The sequence below is a fragment of the Melopsittacus undulatus genome, chromosome Z (assembly GCF_012275295.1).
Source record: "Melopsittacus undulatus isolate bMelUnd1 chromosome Z, bMelUnd1.mat.Z, whole genome shotgun sequence".
NCBI lineage: Eukaryota > Metazoa > Chordata > Aves > Psittaciformes > Psittaculidae > Melopsittacus > Melopsittacus undulatus.
This window is the reverse complement of record NC_047557.1, coordinates 66,194,221-66,212,543: the sequence shown is the minus strand read 5'-3', so window position 1 is coordinate 66,212,543 and position 18,323 is coordinate 66,194,221. Positions and strand designations below refer to the sequence as shown.

General features: G+C 43.6%; 1 protein-coding gene across 4 annotated transcripts in view; it reads right to left on the bottom strand.

Annotated features, from left to right (window-relative positions):
• The window catches only part of GRAMD2B (GRAM domain containing 2B), a 45,999-nt gene that overhangs the window by 15,362 nt on the left and 12,314 nt on the right, over window positions 1–18,323 (bottom strand). For all 4 annotated transcript variants that reach the window (XM_031045323.1, XM_031045321.1, XM_031045322.1 and 1 more), the window contains exons 2-5: window positions 3,929–4,051; window positions 1,856–1,943; window positions 1,468–1,534; window positions 431–534 (exon numbers count right to left, since the gene is read on the bottom strand). In XM_031045323.1, coding sequence (XP_030901183.1) covers window positions 431–534; window positions 1,468–1,534; window positions 1,856–1,943; window positions 3,929–4,051 — 382 coding nt within the window. The remainder of the gene's footprint in view (window positions 1–430; window positions 535–1,467; window positions 1,535–1,855; window positions 1,944–3,928; window positions 4,052–18,323) is intronic.

Below are 18,323 nucleotides of genomic sequence, written 5' to 3'. Positions count from 1 at the left end.
ACTTCCATTTCCCCATCTACAGACTTACAGTTCTCATACTTCTCAGCCTCCCTTCCTCCTCTTTTCCATACTTACTTACCCCAAGGGGAACATTTTTGTATAATTTATGCTACATGGGGTAAGTAATGCTCTCACTGCTGTATGTAAGATCCTTTCCTTTCATCTGTTTGGGGTTTGTTTTTTGGTTTTGTTTGTTCATTTGTTTGTTTCTTTTCCAGATAGGAAGTCTTTACCAGAGAGACTTTGATCTTTAGTAATATGGCTCCAGTTCTAACGTGACTTTCCGGCATCACTTCTGAACAGTGACTGTATTCAGTAATACATAGAAGTATTAGTAGTGCTCTAGCCTTGCATAGTAACATGAACTTCTGATGGTGAACAAAGTGTTAAGGAATAACATTACTTTTATGTACATAAAGATTTTACTAACCTTGGTGTCTTTACCAAAAACCTTAGAATGGAAGCAAATCCAGTTTTCAGAAAGGAATAATTTTCCTTGGTACAAAATTTCTTTCTGAAGAGCACAGGTAAAGCCTGAAACAAATAGACACTCTATATAAGGTAACCACAATCCAAGCCAGCTGTTATAAGTTTGGCTTATTGTTTTGCTCTTTTTCCAAAGCTGGATAAACAATTCCAAACCTTTTGATAAATATTGTCAAACCTTGAAATACTCAGTAAGTTTAAAGAACACTGACAGGCTCAGAAGATTTCACAGGCCTAAGTTTAGACTCAAAATACCTGAAGGGCAAAGACTGAAATGCATAAAACATGCAACTGGCTCCCAGAAGCCAAGAATTCTTTCTGAGAGACTACTACCTATAATGTTTTTACTACCTTTCAGGTAACAATATTACGTAAATGTGAAGAGTTTAACTAAAAGGTTTTAGATTTAAACTTTTAGATCCATAGCAGTTATCTAGACTAAGTGACAAAGAGGTACAACATGTGTAAAGTAGTATACTTTTACTTCACAGCCATTAAGCAAAGCATTTCTCACTCATTAACTGTTTTCATTTCAAGAAAAATTTTTTATACCTATCTATGTAGAATTATGTGTTATAACTACCACAGAGAACAGCAGAATCTTTAAACATTTCAAGTTCTAGAAGTATTCTAGATCTTAAAGCATCATCAACAGCAAAAACTTCAGCTAGTCACTTGACCAGTGATGTCTCAAGTAACGCCTTTAGTAAGGAAGCTTCAGTATCAAAAAATGTACTAGGTTACTCTGCTAAGAAGTGCAAAGGGAGCTATGATTTCCAAAGATGCCCAGCCTCTGAAGATTTAAATTTTGCAAGATTACAACAAAAACACCTACTGCAAGCAAGCGAAGGCCTTGTAGCTCTAGGCAGCTGGAGTTTTAGGTATTTAAAATTTAGGTAGTCTGTCTTGTACATCACCACAGTTGGCAGGAAACTTTATTTTAGATCCACAGCTAGCAATGACAAGGGAGTTAATACTTACTTTGTTTCAGTGGCTCATCAATAGGAACATCCAGAAACAGCTTATGAAAGTGTGCATTTGCCTTCAGCTAAAAAACAAGAAAGCCCACACCCAGAGACACATACCTTATTAGACAGTATTAAAATCAAATGACCCACTCCACTTCCTGTTCTTGCAGTACCTTCTCATTTTTGACCACCTTACGATAAATTCTCATTTTTGCTATATGACTATTAAATCTACATTTTGCTTACACCCACACTCTGATGGTACATAACACACTGATGAAAAAGGAACCTACGTCCTTATACAACCATGAACTATAATATTGCTAAACAAAGAGGCTCTCATGGTAGGTGTGTATTTATTCTTGCTATATATGATTAAATAAGCCCATCCTCTGGCTTACCTGATTTGAGGCACGTTTTTTCCTTTCAATCTTGGGGTGACTCTTGATATCCATTGTCAGGAGTGGACTATCTGTGCTGCTCTTTCTCCTGAAGATACAAAAAGGCATCTCTTGTCAGTTTGGCCTCAGTTCACTAGTCTTGGTAAGTTACTAACAGGATGTGCTTTTCCATGAAACATATTAATCCTTTAATAACTATTATCTGATTCATCAGGGATTATACAGCAATAAAGAGGAGTATATATTATTATTATTAAACTATGCTGACTCTTACTGAAGGTCTTCTTTTATTCAGAAATAATATCTTGAATTACTAGTTGTAAAAAGGTAAAGAAAGTTCAAGATATTTTTACAACTTAATCAATGACCACAGTGCTTGGGTCCACATTTGTTTGTTTTTCAGCAAAATGTGAAATACTAACACTATGCATGTTGCTTACTAATGTCAGATAAAGTAAGGTAAAACTTGGTAGCCGAAAGTGCAAGGTAGTATACAGAAAGCTGTGAACTTTTATTACAAAATCTGAGCACATTTGGAAAGTGCAACAGAGAAAAAACAGGTGCACAAGTTAGAGAATGGCTATAAACTATGTAGTACAGTGCAGTGAAGTAATTAAATTTGCTGGCAATCCTAGAGGAGATGAAATGGTATTATGAGTGCCAGTTGTATAGGAGGCTGCATCTGTACAGCTCTCGCCATGCATATTGGAAAAACAAAACCAACCAAAAACCCAACAACTCTAGAGCAGAACAAGTATAGAGGAAAGCCTTTGCAGATGGCTGGGAAAGATTTTGTTTGTTTCATACAGGAGAAGTTAATGGCATGGACTGTTCAGAAAAAAAAGAATGTGTGGGATAACAGCTTCATAAATCAGAAAGAGACAAACATTATTCTTGAGAGCTATTTAGTACAGAACAAAATCATATTAAGCATTTTTTTAGAGGCCTTCAGATGTAGATTGAAGAGCAGGACTGAGGAGCAAAATGAAAATCACAATGCAGGACTCCTGTACCGAATGACCTGAAGAGCACATTATGCTTCAGATTCAAGTGGGAAAGGAATAAACTACAAAAGTTTCCATTACTGCATCTTATACTGCACAGTAAGTTTTTTTTTACTTTCCTAAACATGAGAGGTTCAGGATTTCCAGTAAAAGCTGTAAGGAATCCCCAAGTGTAATGGAGATGCAGCTGGATTTAAAAAAGTGATTGTAGAGCAGGGCTGATTCAGGTAGCAGGGGGACCAGCTGCAGATCTCAAGTGGCCCCTCACAGAAGAAACCTCTAAAATACACTGTACACATACTTGTGTGCGTATGTCAAGCACTGCTCAAACTGAAAGGAACAGTGAACATTCTTCTTTTTAAAAAAAAAAACGCTCTTTTGCCAATCCCTGCCCAGCACACATTCAGTTACAGGAGAGTTTGAAAAAAACCCCCAACAAATCTTGAAAATGCTTCAGGAAACTGATGTTTTTTAAATATCTGCCTTGTGACCAAAACCACAGTCAGGCTAACTGCTGACTTTTGTACTGTCTGCTCAGATGACAAAGTAAAAGGGATGGAAAATTTGTATTCAGGCCCTCCCAGAGTGATTTTAATATCGTTTTGCTTTCTTTTAGAAGAGTTTCAAATGCATTCCAGTTCTTCAAAAAGGAAGAATTACTGTTTTTGCAGAGACATTACAATAATGATGCAATATACAGCACAGAGTCCAAAATTAAAACTTATGTCATAGTTTTACCATGATCAATCAATACTCCAGAATGAAAGTGTTCTGATAAAAGCTCAGTATTCAAACTGCAGATCAGTTTGACTGCCTGTGAAATTTTCTGTGAAAGGGATGTAACTAGTAGTATGAAATAGTGCAATGTATTTTTTCCTCCAACAAGGAAGCTAGGGCAGGCCAAGTCTAAATTCTGACTGTGGTGGGCAACAGCAACCCCTGGAATGTGGCTCTGCTTACTGTTTGCAAGTAGGATGTTTGATAAATCTTGCTATTCAGTGTAGGTTCTTGAAAGGGTTGTAAGCATCCCTTCTGACTAAAAGAAAACTGACAGTATTTCTGACATTACCTAGCAACATCAACTTTCTTCTGATCATCAAAATATTCCGTTTCACTGATAGGGGTCTGCAACAACACTGTAGGCAATTTTCCTCCCTTTCTTTTTTCATCTGTTCCATTTTCTCCATCTGAACTGCAGAGGGAAAAACAAAATAATTAAGAAGATACAAACATGTATTGCAGGATTCATACTGATGTCAAATGGAACTGCAACATGTTGACAATGCAGCACATGTTAAAGAATAAAATTATGACATATCTTTTATAGTAAGGTCCTGAAAAGTCTTCATCTACTGACTTGACAGTATTATATACCTGAACAGTCTTCTGAGCTCCAGCACTGAAATTTCAGCACTGAAGAGAGGAAAACTGAAAAACTGCCATGGACATCTCAGCCCTCATAAAATTTGTAGCTCTAACTTCCATTCCAAAGAGAATGCCTTGTTTAGGAAAAACTCATTCCATCTTCAGTACTCAGACGTGATGACTAACGGAAATTAATTTGATTGGTGAGTTTGGAGAAAAATATCTTGTGTGACAGTATTTGGTTCTCAGCAGATGATTTGTGGCTCAGCGTTGCAGGAGGAAGCTAGGTCCTACTTTGTCTTTCATTTCACCTCTTGTGTAAGAATCCGCCTGCATGATTCTCACAATAAAGGGTCCTCCACTTAAGAAACAAAATGATGTTCATTACAGTTGTTAGGAATAGTTGCATATAAGTGAACTGTATTTGCAAATATCAGGGCAAAGCATGTAAACTGTATGACATCAGGACTTTGTTGATATGAAAATAAAAAAAAATTCAAATGGAACATATACTGTGTATTTGGTACTACTAACAAGCCTATTAAAAATAACAGCTAAAAAAAAAGAAAAAAGTAGTCTCTAGTTTACAAGAAAAGAACAGTTGCTATAGGGAATATTTTCAAAGCCAAGGCTTGCACTCACTATGGGATTCTATCTTTTATCTAAGTGAGTTAAACTAAACAGTAGCTAGCATTCTAACTAACTTCTTGCAAGAAATGTTTCTTTTCCCTTTTTAAATATACACTAATAATTGAACTGAGTAATTTAAGGTTAAATAACAGAAAAGGGTAAGTGCTATGAAATACATTAAGCAAGGCAGCACCCTAAGTTTCATGCTAGTGAAGTGCTCATTATTCATCAACATATTTTAAAAATCAGAGGAACTTTATCTCTTCTGATTTTAATGGTTTCTGTGAAACAAAAACTTTCTCACACACAGGTGTGTCAAGTTCCTCACACTGCAGAAAGTTTTCTGAATTTCAAAATGTTTTCTTGTTTGGCATTAACCTTCTCCAGGACCTGAGAAATCCATACTCCTAGTAAAAATTATGCTGTGTCATATTAATAAGGATATTTCAAGAGGAAAACAATTAAAGACAGCAATTTAAATATAAACTGTTTTCTTGTTCCCTTCAGAACTAGCTTGAATAAGAAGCAATGAACAGAAATAATGAGAGAGATGTGGTAGTAGGCAACAGTTTAGAAAGTGAGCTTCAAGGAGCAGCTGTTGTCTTTGACAACCCCAATATAGTCTTACACACGTGAACACTTCTCAGGCATATGTAAGAGGTAACAAAGACTCAAGAACTGTACAGTGGTTACTGTCTTTAAATCCCCACAACCACACCAACCTTTCTACAAAGCTTCTTCAGATCCACCCCAAAGGACACCCACACTACTTGGTCTGTCTGGTAACAGGTCTAAAAAGTTCAAAAGTCACAACAAGTTACAACAAACTAGTTCCCCAGCCCACAAACTGCAGATCAGTTATGTAGGAGGAAAACTGCATCTTGAATAACCAGAGATTGAATTTCAATTGTTTGCAAAACTGTAGCCAAACTAGAGTATCCCTAGGGCTTAATGTGAGTCAGCATTGGTGCAACCCCTCAGGTGCATTCCCCTCTGTAAATGGAGCATACATATCAGGTCATCATGTTACCTTAGAAGCCCTCTTATCCTGCTTCATCTCTTTTATACAAACAGGATTAATTTTGCAACAGCTGTTAGACCGCTGCACTACTGCAAATGATCAACCAAAAGAGTGCAGAGTAACTTCTCCCCTAGTGTCCATAATCATGATTAGTACAATGTATGAGGAAACATCCATCAGAAATACAATGATGCACTGCATCTTTTAGTTCTCTTCGGCAACTATTGGATTTACTGGCTAGCTGTTAAGCTGAAAGGCTTTGACAGGAACCAAATTATCACAAAAGGCCCAAATACTAAGAGATAATGCTATTTAACTGTTAACTTGACTGTAAGCTATTAGCTGTTCAACATACACCAACGCATGCAGCATGGGGAATAAACAGGAGGAGTTAGAAGTCCGTGTGTGGTCTAAAGGTTATGACCTAGTGGCAATTACAGAGACATGGTGGGACAGCTCTCATGACTGGAATGTGCACATGGATGGCTATGTCCTTTTTAGGAAAGACAGGTCAGCAAAGCAAGGTGGTGGAGTTGCTCTTTATGTGACAGAGCGACCAGAATGTATTGAGTTCTGTCCAGGGGCAGATGAGGAGAAAGTGGAATGTCTGTGGGTATGAATTAAGGCACAGGCTGGTACGGGTGATACAGTTGTGGGAGTCTATTATAGACCTCCTGATCAGGATGAAGGAGTTGATGAGGCTTTCTACAGGCAACTGGAAGTAGTCTCACGACTACATGCCTTAGTCCTCATGGGTGATTTTAACTACCCTGATATTTGCTGGAAGACTCACACAGCCAATCATTCACAGTCTAGGAGGTTCCTCCAGTGCATTGACGATAACTTCTTAATGCAAATGGTGGACAAACCAACTAGGAGAGGAGCGCTGCTAGATTTAGTACTCACCAGCAAGGAGGGTCTGATTGAAGCGGTGATGGTCAATGGCAGTCTTGGCTGCAGTGACCATGAGATGGTGGAGTTTAGGATCCTGTGAGGGAGGAATAGAATACCTAGCAAGGCCACAGTTCTGGATTTCCGAAGGGCAAACTTTGGCCTGTTCAATCAACTGCTAAGGGAAGTCCCATGGGAAAGGGTACTAGGTGGTAAAGGGGCTCATGATAGTTGGTCAGCATTCAAGGACCACTTCTTCCAAGCTCAGGATCAGAGCATCCCAATGAGTAGGAAATCAAGTAAGGGATCTAGGAGACCAGCGTGGTTAAACAAGGAGCTGCTGGGCAAACTCAAGTGGAAAAGGAGAATCTATGGATTATGGAAAGAGGGGCTGGCCACTTGGGAGGAATATAGAACAGTTGTTAGAAGATGTAGGGAGGCAATTAGGACAGCTAAGGCCTCCTTGGAAATTAATCTTGCTAGTCGGATTAAGGACAATAGAAAGGGCTTCTTCAAATACATAGCCAACAAAACTAACACAAGAGGCAATATAGGCCTGCTGTTAAACGAGGTGGGTGCCCTGGAGACAGAGGATTCAAAGAAGGCAGAAGTGCTGAATGTTTTCTTTGCCTCTGTCTTTACTCCTGCAGACTCTCCCCAGGGGCCCCAGATTCCTGTAGCCCCAGAAGGAGTCAGGACAAAGGAGGAGTTTGCTTTGGTAGATGAGGATTGGGTTAGGGATCAGCTATGCAATCTGGACATCTATAAATCAATGGGTCCAGATGGAATGCACCCACGGGTGCTGAGGGAGCTGGCGGAGGTCATTGCTAGGCCACTCTCAATAATCTTTTGTAAATCATGGGGAATGGGAGAGGTGCCTGAGGACTGGAAGATGGCAAATGTCACACAAGTCTATAAGAAAGGCAAGAAGGAGGACCTGGGTAATTATAGACCTGTCAGCCTTACCTCCGTCCCTGGAAAGGTGATGGAACAACTTATTCTTGACTCCATCTCTAGGCATATTAAGGATAAGGGGATTATTAAGAATAGCCAACATGTTTTTATGAAGGGGAAATCATGTTTGACCAACCTTATAGCCTTCTATGAGGAAGTGACTAGGTGGAGGGATGATGGTAGAGCGGTAGATGTGGTTTTTCTTGATTTCAGCAAGGCATTTGATACTGTCTCCCACAGCATTCTCATAGATAAGCTAAGAAAGTGTGGGCTTGACGATCAGGTAGTGAGGTGGATCAAGAACTGGTTGAAAGGAAGAAGGCAGAGAGTTGTGGTCAATGGCACAGAATCTAGCTGGAGGTCTGTGACTAGTGGAGTCCCTCAGGGGTCAGTGCTGGGACCAGTGCTGTTTAATATTTTCATCAACGACCTGGATGAGGGAACAGAGTGTACCCTCAGCAAGTTCGCTGATGACACTAAATTGGGAGGAGTGGCTGACACACCAGAAGGCTGTGTTGCCATTCAGCGAGACCTGGACAGGCTGGAGAGTTGGGCAGGGAGAAACTTGATGAAATTCAACAAGAGCAAGTGTAGAGTCTTGCATCTGGGGAAGAACAACCCCATGTACCAGTACAGGTTGGAGGTTGACCTGATGGAAAGGAGTGAAGGGGAAGGGGACCTGGGGGTCCCAGTGGAGAGGAGGATGACCATGAGCCAGCAATGTACCCTTGTGGCCAAGAAGGCAAATGGCATCCTAGGATGCATTAGAAAGGGTGTGGTTAGTAGAGCAAGAGAGGTTCTCCTCCCCCTCTACTCTGCCTTGGTGACGCTGCATCTGGAATATCGCGTCCAGTTCTGGGCCCCCAGTTCAAGAAGGACAGGGAATTGCTTGAAAGAGTCCAGCGCAGAGCCACAAAGATGATTAAAGGAGTGGAACACCTCCCTTATGAGGAGAGGCTGAGGGAGCTGGGTCTCTTTAGCTTGGAGGAGACTGAGGGGTGACCTCATCAGTGTTTACAAATATGTAAAGGGTGGGTGTCAGGATGATGGAGCTAGGCTTTTTTCAGTGATATCCAGTGATAAGACAAGGGGCAATGGGTGTAAACTGGAGCACAGGAGGTTCCACGTTAACATCAGGAAGAACTTCTTTACTGTAAGAGTGACAGAGCACTGGAAGAGGTTGCCCAGGGAGGTTGTGGAGTCTCCTACGTTGGAGATATTCAAGGCCCGCCTGGACAAGTTCCTGTGTGATGTACTCTAGGTTACCCTGCTCTTGCAAGGGGGTTGGACTAGATGATCTTTTGAGGTCCCTTCCAACTCTCAGGATTCTGTGATTCTGTGATCTTTGCCAGTGACACTGGCAGTGGGACTGATGCACCCTCAGCAAGCTTGCTGATGACAATAAGCTATGTGGTGTGCTTGACACGCAGAAGGGAAGGGATGGAATCCAGACAGACCCTGACAGCCTCGAGAGGTGAGCCAATGCCAACCTCATGAAGTTCAACAACAGCAAGTGCCAAGGTCCTACACCTGGGTCAGGGCTACCCCAAGCACAGCTTGGTTGATACTGGATTGAGAGCAGCCTTGAGGAGGACTTGGGAGCACTGGTTGTTGAGAAGCTCAACATGTCCCAGCAGCGTGCACTTGCAGCCTTGAAACCAACCACGTGCTGGGCTGCACCAAAAGCAGCATTATCAGGAGGTTGAGGGAGGGGATCCTGCCCCTTGTCGTGATTTAAACTAAATCTGCACAGTTCCCCCTTTGTTTCCCCTCCCTCCCTCACCTTCCCACTCCCGGAGGGATGGGAAGGAGAGCCAGAGGAATACAGCTCCCACGGATCGAGGTAAAATCAGTCCAGCAATCAAGGTATAACAGAAATAACTACTGGTACCAATAACAAATCAATGTTAGAGGAGACAAACAGGGAGAGAGAATACGATACCACCCGCCGCCACGAGGCCAGCACGGAAGAGAGAGAGAGCTTCCCCCCTCCCCTCCTGGCCAGCTCCCAGTTGCCTCCCCGAGCCGGGGGGCACTCCCTGGAGTGTTAACCCCTTCCCTCCCGGACAGCTTCCAGTCCCCTCCCCGAGCAGGATGTGCTGTGGTATGGAATACCTCCCCGACTAGCCCAGACCAGGCACCCTATCTCTCCCTCCTCCCTGGCAGAGCATGAGCTACTGCTGAACCCATGACATTATCCACCCCTTATTCCATACCATTCACGTCATGCTCAGATCCCACATTTTCAATATACCGTCATATATATATGTATATATATATATACATCTGCGTACACCCAGACAGACAGAAAGAATCCCTATAATGCAATTGAGTCCATTTGGTCCATGATGTTAAGTTTGTAATAGTCTTTTGTAGCAGGAAAGTCTGTGTGCAGTGCTGGATTGTTGCCTGCCGATGTTGATCATCCCTTTACTGCAGAACTCATCTGGTTATATCGAAGTTCATTCTCTGTTGGGACGATGGTTAGAGGGAAGTCAGGGCCAGTCGCTGGTGACCTGAAGACATCTAGTTGATGGACTAAAAAAATATTACACAGCAAGTAACAACGTATAATTAAGTTCATTGGCTGTTTTCCCCTAAAATCAAATCCCCTTGAGGTATACATCGGACTTCCCCATCTTCCTGCATTATCCACCAAGTATATCCGGGTCCTTGAGCAAAAGCAATCCCACGAGTGGGTTTGCCTTCACCTGAAACAGGAGTAACCCAGACTGTCTTCCCTAGCAAATTTCTCATGTGCACTACAGGGACCTTGTCCCCCTCTACAATATGTAAAAGTTCTGACTGGGCTGGGTCAGCCCTGTTGGCAGATCCTCTGGTGTTGACCAACCAGGTGGCCTTTGGTAAATGTGTATTCCAATGCTTGAAAGTTCCCCCATCCATTGCTCTCAGTGTAGTTTTTAACAGCCCATGGTACCGTTCAATTTTCCCAGAGGCTGGTGCATGGTAGGGGATGTGATATACCCACTCAATGCCATGTTCTTTGGCCCAAGTGCCTATAACGTTGTTCCGGAAATGAGTCCCATTGTCTGACTCAATTCTCTCTGGGGTGCCATGTTGCCACAAAATCTGTTTCTCAAGGCCCAGGACAGTGTTTCGGGCAGTGGCGTGGGGCACAGCATATGTTTCCAGCCATCCTGTGGTTGTTTCCACCATGGTAAGCACATGGCGCTTGCCTTGGCGGGTTGGTGGGAGTGTGATATAGTCAATTTGCCAGGCCTCCCCATATTTATACTTCAGCCATCATCCTCCATACCAAAGAGGTTTTAACTGTTTAGCTTGTTTAATTGCAGCACATGTCTCACACTCATGAATAACCTGGGCGATAGTGTCCATTGTTAAGTCCACCCCTCGATCACGAGCCCATTTGTACGTTACCTCTCTGCCCTGATGGCCTGAAGTGTCATGGGCCCACCGGGCCAAAAATAATTCGCCTTTATGTTGCCAATCTAAGTCCATCTGAGCTACTTCAATCTTAGCAGCTTTATCCACTTGTTGGTTATTGTGGTGTTCCTCAGTGGCCCGACTCTTAGGTATGTGGGCATCTACATGGTGTACCCTCACCACCAGCTTCTGCACCCAGGCAGCGATATCTTGCCATAATGCAGCAGCCCAGATGGGTTTACCTCGGTGTTGCCAGTTGCTCTGCTTCCATTGCTGCAACCACCCCCACAGGGCATTTGTCACCATCCATGAGTCAGTATAAAGGTAGAGTACTGGCCACCTTTCTCGCTCAGCAATGTCCAGGGCCAGCTGGATGGCTTTCACCTCGGCAAACTGACTCGATTTACCCTCTCCTTCAGCAGTTTCAGCGACTTGTCGCTGAGGACTCCATACAGCTGCCTTCCATCTCCGATGCTTTCCCATAATACGGCAGGACCCATAGTGAACAAGGCATTCTGCTTTTCACTTTCTGACAATTTATTATATGGTGGTGCCTCTTCGGCACGCATCACCTCCTTCTCTGTTGACATTCCAAAATCTTTGCCCTCTGGCCAGTCCATGATGATTTCCAGAATGCCTGGACGACTGGGATTTCCTATCCGAGCTCGTTGAGTAATTAGTGCAGCCCATTTACTCCAAGTAGCATCAGTTGCATGATGTGTAGAGGAGACCCTGCCTTTGAACATCCAGCCCAGCACAGGCAACCGGGGTGCCAAAAGGAGCTGTGCATCAGTGCCAATCACCTCCGAAGCAGCTTGAACCCCTTCATAAGCTGCCAATATCTCTTTCTCCATTGGGGTATAGCTGGCCTCTGAGCCTTTGTATCCCTGACTCCAAAAACCAAGGGGTCGACATCGAGTCTCCCCTGGAGTTTTCTGCCAGACACTCCAGGTAGGACCTTTCTCTCCGGCTGCGGTGTACAGTACATTTTTCACATCTGGACCTGTCCGGACTGGTCCAAGGGCCACTGCCTGAACTATCTCGCATTTAATTTGCTCGAAGGCTTGTTGTTGCTCAGGACCCCATTTGAAATCATTCTTTTTCCGGGTCACATGATAGAGAGGGCTTACGATTGAACTGTAATTTGGAATGTGCATTCTCCAGAACCCCACAGCACCCAAGAAAGCTTGTGTTTCTTTCTTATCAGTTGGTGGAGACATTGCTGTTATCTTATTGATTACTTCTGTAGGAATATGTCTACATCCATCTTGCCATTTTATTCCCAAAAATTGAATTTCCCGTGCAGGTCCCTTGACTTTATTCAGTTTTATGGCAAAACCAGCTTTCAGCAGGATTTGGATTATTTCCCTCCCTTTCTCAAAAACTTCTTCTGCTGTATCACCCCACACAATAATGTCATCGATGTATTGCAAGTGTTCTGGAGCCTGCCCCTGTTCCAGTGCAGTCTGGATCAGTCCGTGGCAGATGGTGGGGCTGTGTTTCCACCCCTGGGGCACTCGGTTCCAAGTGAACTGGACACCCCTCCAAGTAAAAGCAAACTGTGGCCTGCACTCTGCCGACAAAGGAATTGAAAAAAATGCATTGGCAATATCAGTCGTGGCATAACACTTGGCTGCCTTTGACTCTAATTCATACTGCAGCTCTAACATATCCGGCACGGCAGCACTCAATGGTGGTGTGACTTCATTCAGGCCACGATAGTCTACTGTTAGTCTCCACTCTCCGTTAGACTTTCGCACTGGCCATATGGGGCTATTAAAGGGTGAGTGGGTCCTGCTGATCACTCCCTGCCTCTCCAGTCTACGGATCAGATTATGGATGGGAATCAGGGAGTCTCAATTGGTGCGATGTTGCTGCCAGTGCACTGTTGTGGTCACAATTGGCACTTGTTGTTCTTCGAATTTCAGCAACCCCACAACAGAAGGATCCTCTGAGAGACCAGGCAAGGTGGATAGCTGCTCGATTTCCTCAGTCTCCAAAGCAGCAATACCAAAGCCCACCGGTACCCTTTTGGGTCTTTGAAGTACCCTCTCCTGAGGTAGTCCATGCCGAGCATGCATGGAGCCTCTGGACCAGCCACAATGGGGTGCTTCTGCCATTTCTTCCCAGTCAGGCTAATTTCAGCCTCTAGTACAGTCAACTCTTGGGACCCTCCTGTCACTCCAGAAATATAGATGGGTTCCATCCCTTGACAGTTCGATGGCATCAGGGTACACTGTGCACCGGTATCAACTAGAGCCTTATATTTCTGTGGGGCTGATGTGCCACAGAATGGCCTCTAGGCCATTTGATCCACACAGTCCAGTAAATACGATTGTCCCCTACCTCCACCTGACTGGAGGCAGGGCCCCTCTAATAGTCATCGTCTTCACAATCTTTGACACCTAAGTCGTGTTGAAAGGGATTATTCTTCTTTATCACAGGAGCTGGAGTAAAATCAGCTCTTCCGCTCCATCTGGGAACCTGTTCACCAGAGACTGAAGCTGCAGCTCTCATGGGACGATCAGTCTTGGCCCTTGCTCCTCTCTTCAATTCACCCACACGTTCCTCCAAGGCTGAAGTAGGTTTTCCATCCCACTTTGTCATGTCTTCTCCGTGATCCCGCAGGTAAAACCATAGGGTGGCCCGTGGTGTGTATCTTATGTATTTTCTCTCTCGAGCAATAGTACGCCTTTTGTTAATAGCTGAAACGCGTGTTGGCACACGTGAGGAGCTAGATAAATCAGACAGATCGTCCCTCAACTGTTTGAGATCCTGAGACAGTTTTTCCACAGCTGAGGTGATGGAAGGGGTAAGATTGTCTTCGAATTCTCGGAGTTTATGAACCATTTCATCCACTGTTAATGGTGCTATGTCATTCCAGGTTACCGTTGCCAATGGATGGGCATATGACGACAGTGCGTTTCGTGTAAGCTTTCACCACAGGGGTAGTGTGCATTCGACTTCATCTGGGTCTATGGGTACATTCCCATTATTCGGCTTGGTGTGGTAGATCATCTCTATGATAGCTGATTCCCTCAGGGACTGGATGCTTTTGTCTATAGTAGTCCACATGGCCGAACGACTCATAACATCATCCTTGTATGGGAACCTTTCTTTCACAGATGCCAAAAACCGCCTCCAAAGACTGAGGGACTTTTTCTCTCTTGCAATTGCTTTGCCAATTCCCCCTTCTCTAGCAAGTGATCCCAGCTGCTTGGCTTCTGTACCTGCTAGTTCGTGACCATCGGCACCATTATCCCAACATCAGAGCAGCCAGGTGATGATGTGCTCCCCTGATTGACGGGTGAAATCTTTTCGCATATGCCGCAGCTCAGTTGAGGTCCGAGATCGAGAAGTCACCTCTTCTTCTTCGTCGTGTGATGATGACCCCTGATCAGATACTAGACCAGGTAGTGGATGCATAGTTTCTTCATCCTGCCTCTTCCTTCTTGCCTCCTTTCTGGTTTTTTCTCTTGTGTACAGGAGCAACCGATATTGGTACGAATTGGTCCTCTAGTTCAGATGCAGTGATTATCACTGTAGTTTGAGTAGCAACTGTACTTGTTGCTGGGGTAGCTGCACTGTCTGTCACAGTCGAGGGTTGAATAGCCGCTGTACTCATTACTGGGGTAGCTGCACTGTCTGTCACAGCTGAAGTTTGGGTAGCAACTGTACTTGCCGCTGGGGATGGTGTAGCTGCTGTACTTGGAGTTGGAACAGCTATGCTGACTTCTGTGTTGCTCTCAGATCCAGGGACATTTTTTTTCCTTTTGAAGGTGTTGGATGGTGTCGATCAAGGCCCTATAAGCATAGGCCAAGCCCCAGCACGTTGCTGTAATTTGTCCATCTCTGGTATGGCCAGGACGACAACACACCTCATTTAGGTGTTTTACTAATTCTTCCAGATTCTTCATTTGTTCGGGAGTAAAATTCCAAAGTACTGGAGGGGCCCACTGACCTAGACGCTTGCCCATACTATCCCACACACCCTGCCACTCATGACTGTCCAGCCTCTGGGAAGATCTCCTGGTCCTCCTATTTCATTGTTTAACCCCAATACAGGACCAGACCTGACTCCGCTTAACTCTTGAAATCAGATGAAATAACTGTGAGCAAAACACACTCTGTATGCGTGCTACTATGGTGATCCCCATCACAATCAGCATACAAGTCTCAACAGTATTAAAAGGCCATTCAAAAATTTCAAAACCCTCAAATGATGTTGTAGACCATCTGGAGAGAACACTTGGAGGATAGAAGAAAGTCTCCTTCACACGTTGACCACCCGAGAAGGAGAAAAAAGATGTGAAATTGCTAAGCACTTCTATTATATACCTCCCAAAATATAAAGTTGGTGACCATACCGGGAGCATAAACCAGATCAGTTTCATGATCAATGCTTCTATTGTATTACAAGTGGTTAACATAAAGTAGAATGAGACCAGAACCTTAGCCCAAACCCCATACTTGATAAACACTAACACAGCTAACATATATGAAAAGTAATTGGTAAAATCCTGAAACCGTGAGATCAAGAGAAAAAACTGTGAGAGCCAATAAAACAGCATTGTGACAAATGACTATAAATCCTGTCAGATTTGTTGTTATTTCGTGGGTTTGTGCCCCACGTTGGGCTCCAAAAACTGTCGTGGTTTAAACTAAATCTGCACAGTTCCCCCTTTGTTTCCCCTCCCCCCCTTACCTTCCCACTCCCGGAGGGATGGGAAGGAGAGCCAGAGGAATACAACTCCCACGGATCGAGGTAAAATCAGTCCAGCAATCAAGGTATAACAGAAATAACTACCGGTACCAATAACAAATCAATGTTAGAGGAGACAAACAGGGAGAGAGAATACGATACCACCCGCCGCCACGAGGCCAGCCAGGAAGAGAGAGAGCTCCCCCCTCCCCTCCTGGCCAGCTTCCAGTTGCCTCCCTGAGCCCAGCCCAGAGTGTTAACCCCTTTCCTCCTGGACAGCTTCCAGTCCCCTCCCCGAGCAGGACGTGCTGTGGTATGGAATACCTCCCCGACTAGCCCAGACCAGGCGCCCTATCTCTCCCTCCTCCCTGGCAGAGCATGAGCTACTGCTGAACCCATGACACCCCTCTACTCTGTTCTGAGGTGAGCCCCCCTCTGCAGTCCTGCATCCAGCTCTGAGGCCCCCACCACAGGAGGGACGTGGACCGTGAAGATGATCAGAGAGCTGAAGCCCATCTTCTATGAAGACAGACTGAGAGAGTTGGGCTTGTTCAGCCTGGAGAAGGCTCAGGGAGACTTACAGCCCCTAAAGGGGGCCTACAAGAAATCTGGAGAGGGACTTTTTAAAAGGACATGCAGTGAGAACACAAGGGAGAATGGCTTTAAGCTGACAACTGGTAGGTGATCTAATTTAAATCACAAGGGGTGATTTAGATTAGACAGGAAAAAATTCCTTACTGTTCAAGGCCAGGTTGAACAGGGCTTTGAGCAACTTGGCCTTGTGAAAGGTGTCTTTGTCTGTGGCAGGGGTTTGTAATTAGATGACCTTTAAGGTCCCTTCCAAGCCAAGCCATTCTGTGAATTAATCTATCTAGGAAGCATCCTGGAGACATACTGGCAACATGCTTCAAGCAGAGATGACTGCAAGGGCTTAAGATGAAATGTGTTAATTCGTGAAAGAACACCCTGCCAACCATGCTGCAGACCAAAGGCCTCCTCCTCAGCATAGACTTTCCTTGACTCATCGCTCCCTGAAGGGGTAATCTTCTCAACCTTCTTTTTGCAAGGCCTAAAGTCTTAAAACTTCTTTCAGAAGATATGGCCCAACATTCCATTAAACATCTTCACTATGCCCCAAAAGCCTGAACAAACCTTTTTTGGACATGTAATCAGAATTCAGAGTGCTTTACCTGATGAGCTTGAGCTTGCTTTCATATTTTACACAGTCGAATTATTTCACCCCTAGACTGAAGAAAATACAATTTCCATCGTAAACTCTGTTTAGACTCCTGCTGTCCTACTCATCACTTTAGAGTGGTTTATGTACTGGAAAAACTAACAATAGTCTTCAGGTTGAGGATTTAAATGTTGTCTGTTTCTACAAAGTCTGGCCACTCAGAAGCAAAATGCCTTCAGCAGCTCTACAGCCATCCTCCAGTGTTAAATGGCACAAGGCACTCTTCATGGGAGAAAATACGTCTCCTAAAAATACATGCCTCAGAATAATGTTATGATTTCATGGACCTCTAAACCCAAGTATCACTGCTACTGTGCAAATGAAAAACCAAACACTGACTGGCATTGAGACTTCAAATCTGTCAAAACAGACAGAAAATGAGCTACAGCTACCCTAGTCACAAAACAGCAGAGCTTTTTAACAGCTGCTATAATAAATGTTAAGGATAGCCGTAATGTATGCATTTGGTATTTATATAATCCCACAGACTTAGTACACAGCCTGTATTTAAGGCTGAAAAGTGAAGGAAGGAAAGCAGCTGATTCTGAAGTACAGCATTTCTTATGTATTTTGTATGACAGACAGCCAACAGATGTATTTATACTGAATATGGAGATACACAAAGCATTAATCAAGGAGCAGAGATTTGAAACCCTGCATGAGGCAAAGGGTCAGTCTGTTAATAAGAATAGGTACAAACCAGACTGAGATTTAAGTGCCTCAGGTTGTTCAAGGAGCAGGCTCATTCTCCTCTTATGAGATCGCAGTCAAACACGGCATAATGGAGACAAAGTTATACAGATGCACATTAACTGAATATAACATGCATATGAATGAACACACATGCATATATATCATATGTTTCTCTATACATTTCTATGCTGAAACAGGTCTGCAGGCACAGGTGGAATCTCTTCTTCAGCTATCACTGAAAGAGGAGCCAAACAAATTGTTAAAGACTTTTTAAAGTTGCGAATCTTACTTTATATATGACGGTAATTAATTTCAGAAGTATTTACTGTGATCTACGTCACAGCTTGGAACACAATTGCTGACCTGTGAGTAGTTTTGTTATGCCTGTGTTGCTATAATTTTATTAAAGGATGAATGGAATTTTTGAGTTAATACTGAACAGAAACCCCTTCAGCACTGTGAATAGGGGAAATCCGGAATTTTTTTTTTCCTCAGCTGAACAGACATTTCACATAATAAGCAGATCAAGTTTCACACTTGGACATCAGCAAGATCACTTTGACAGT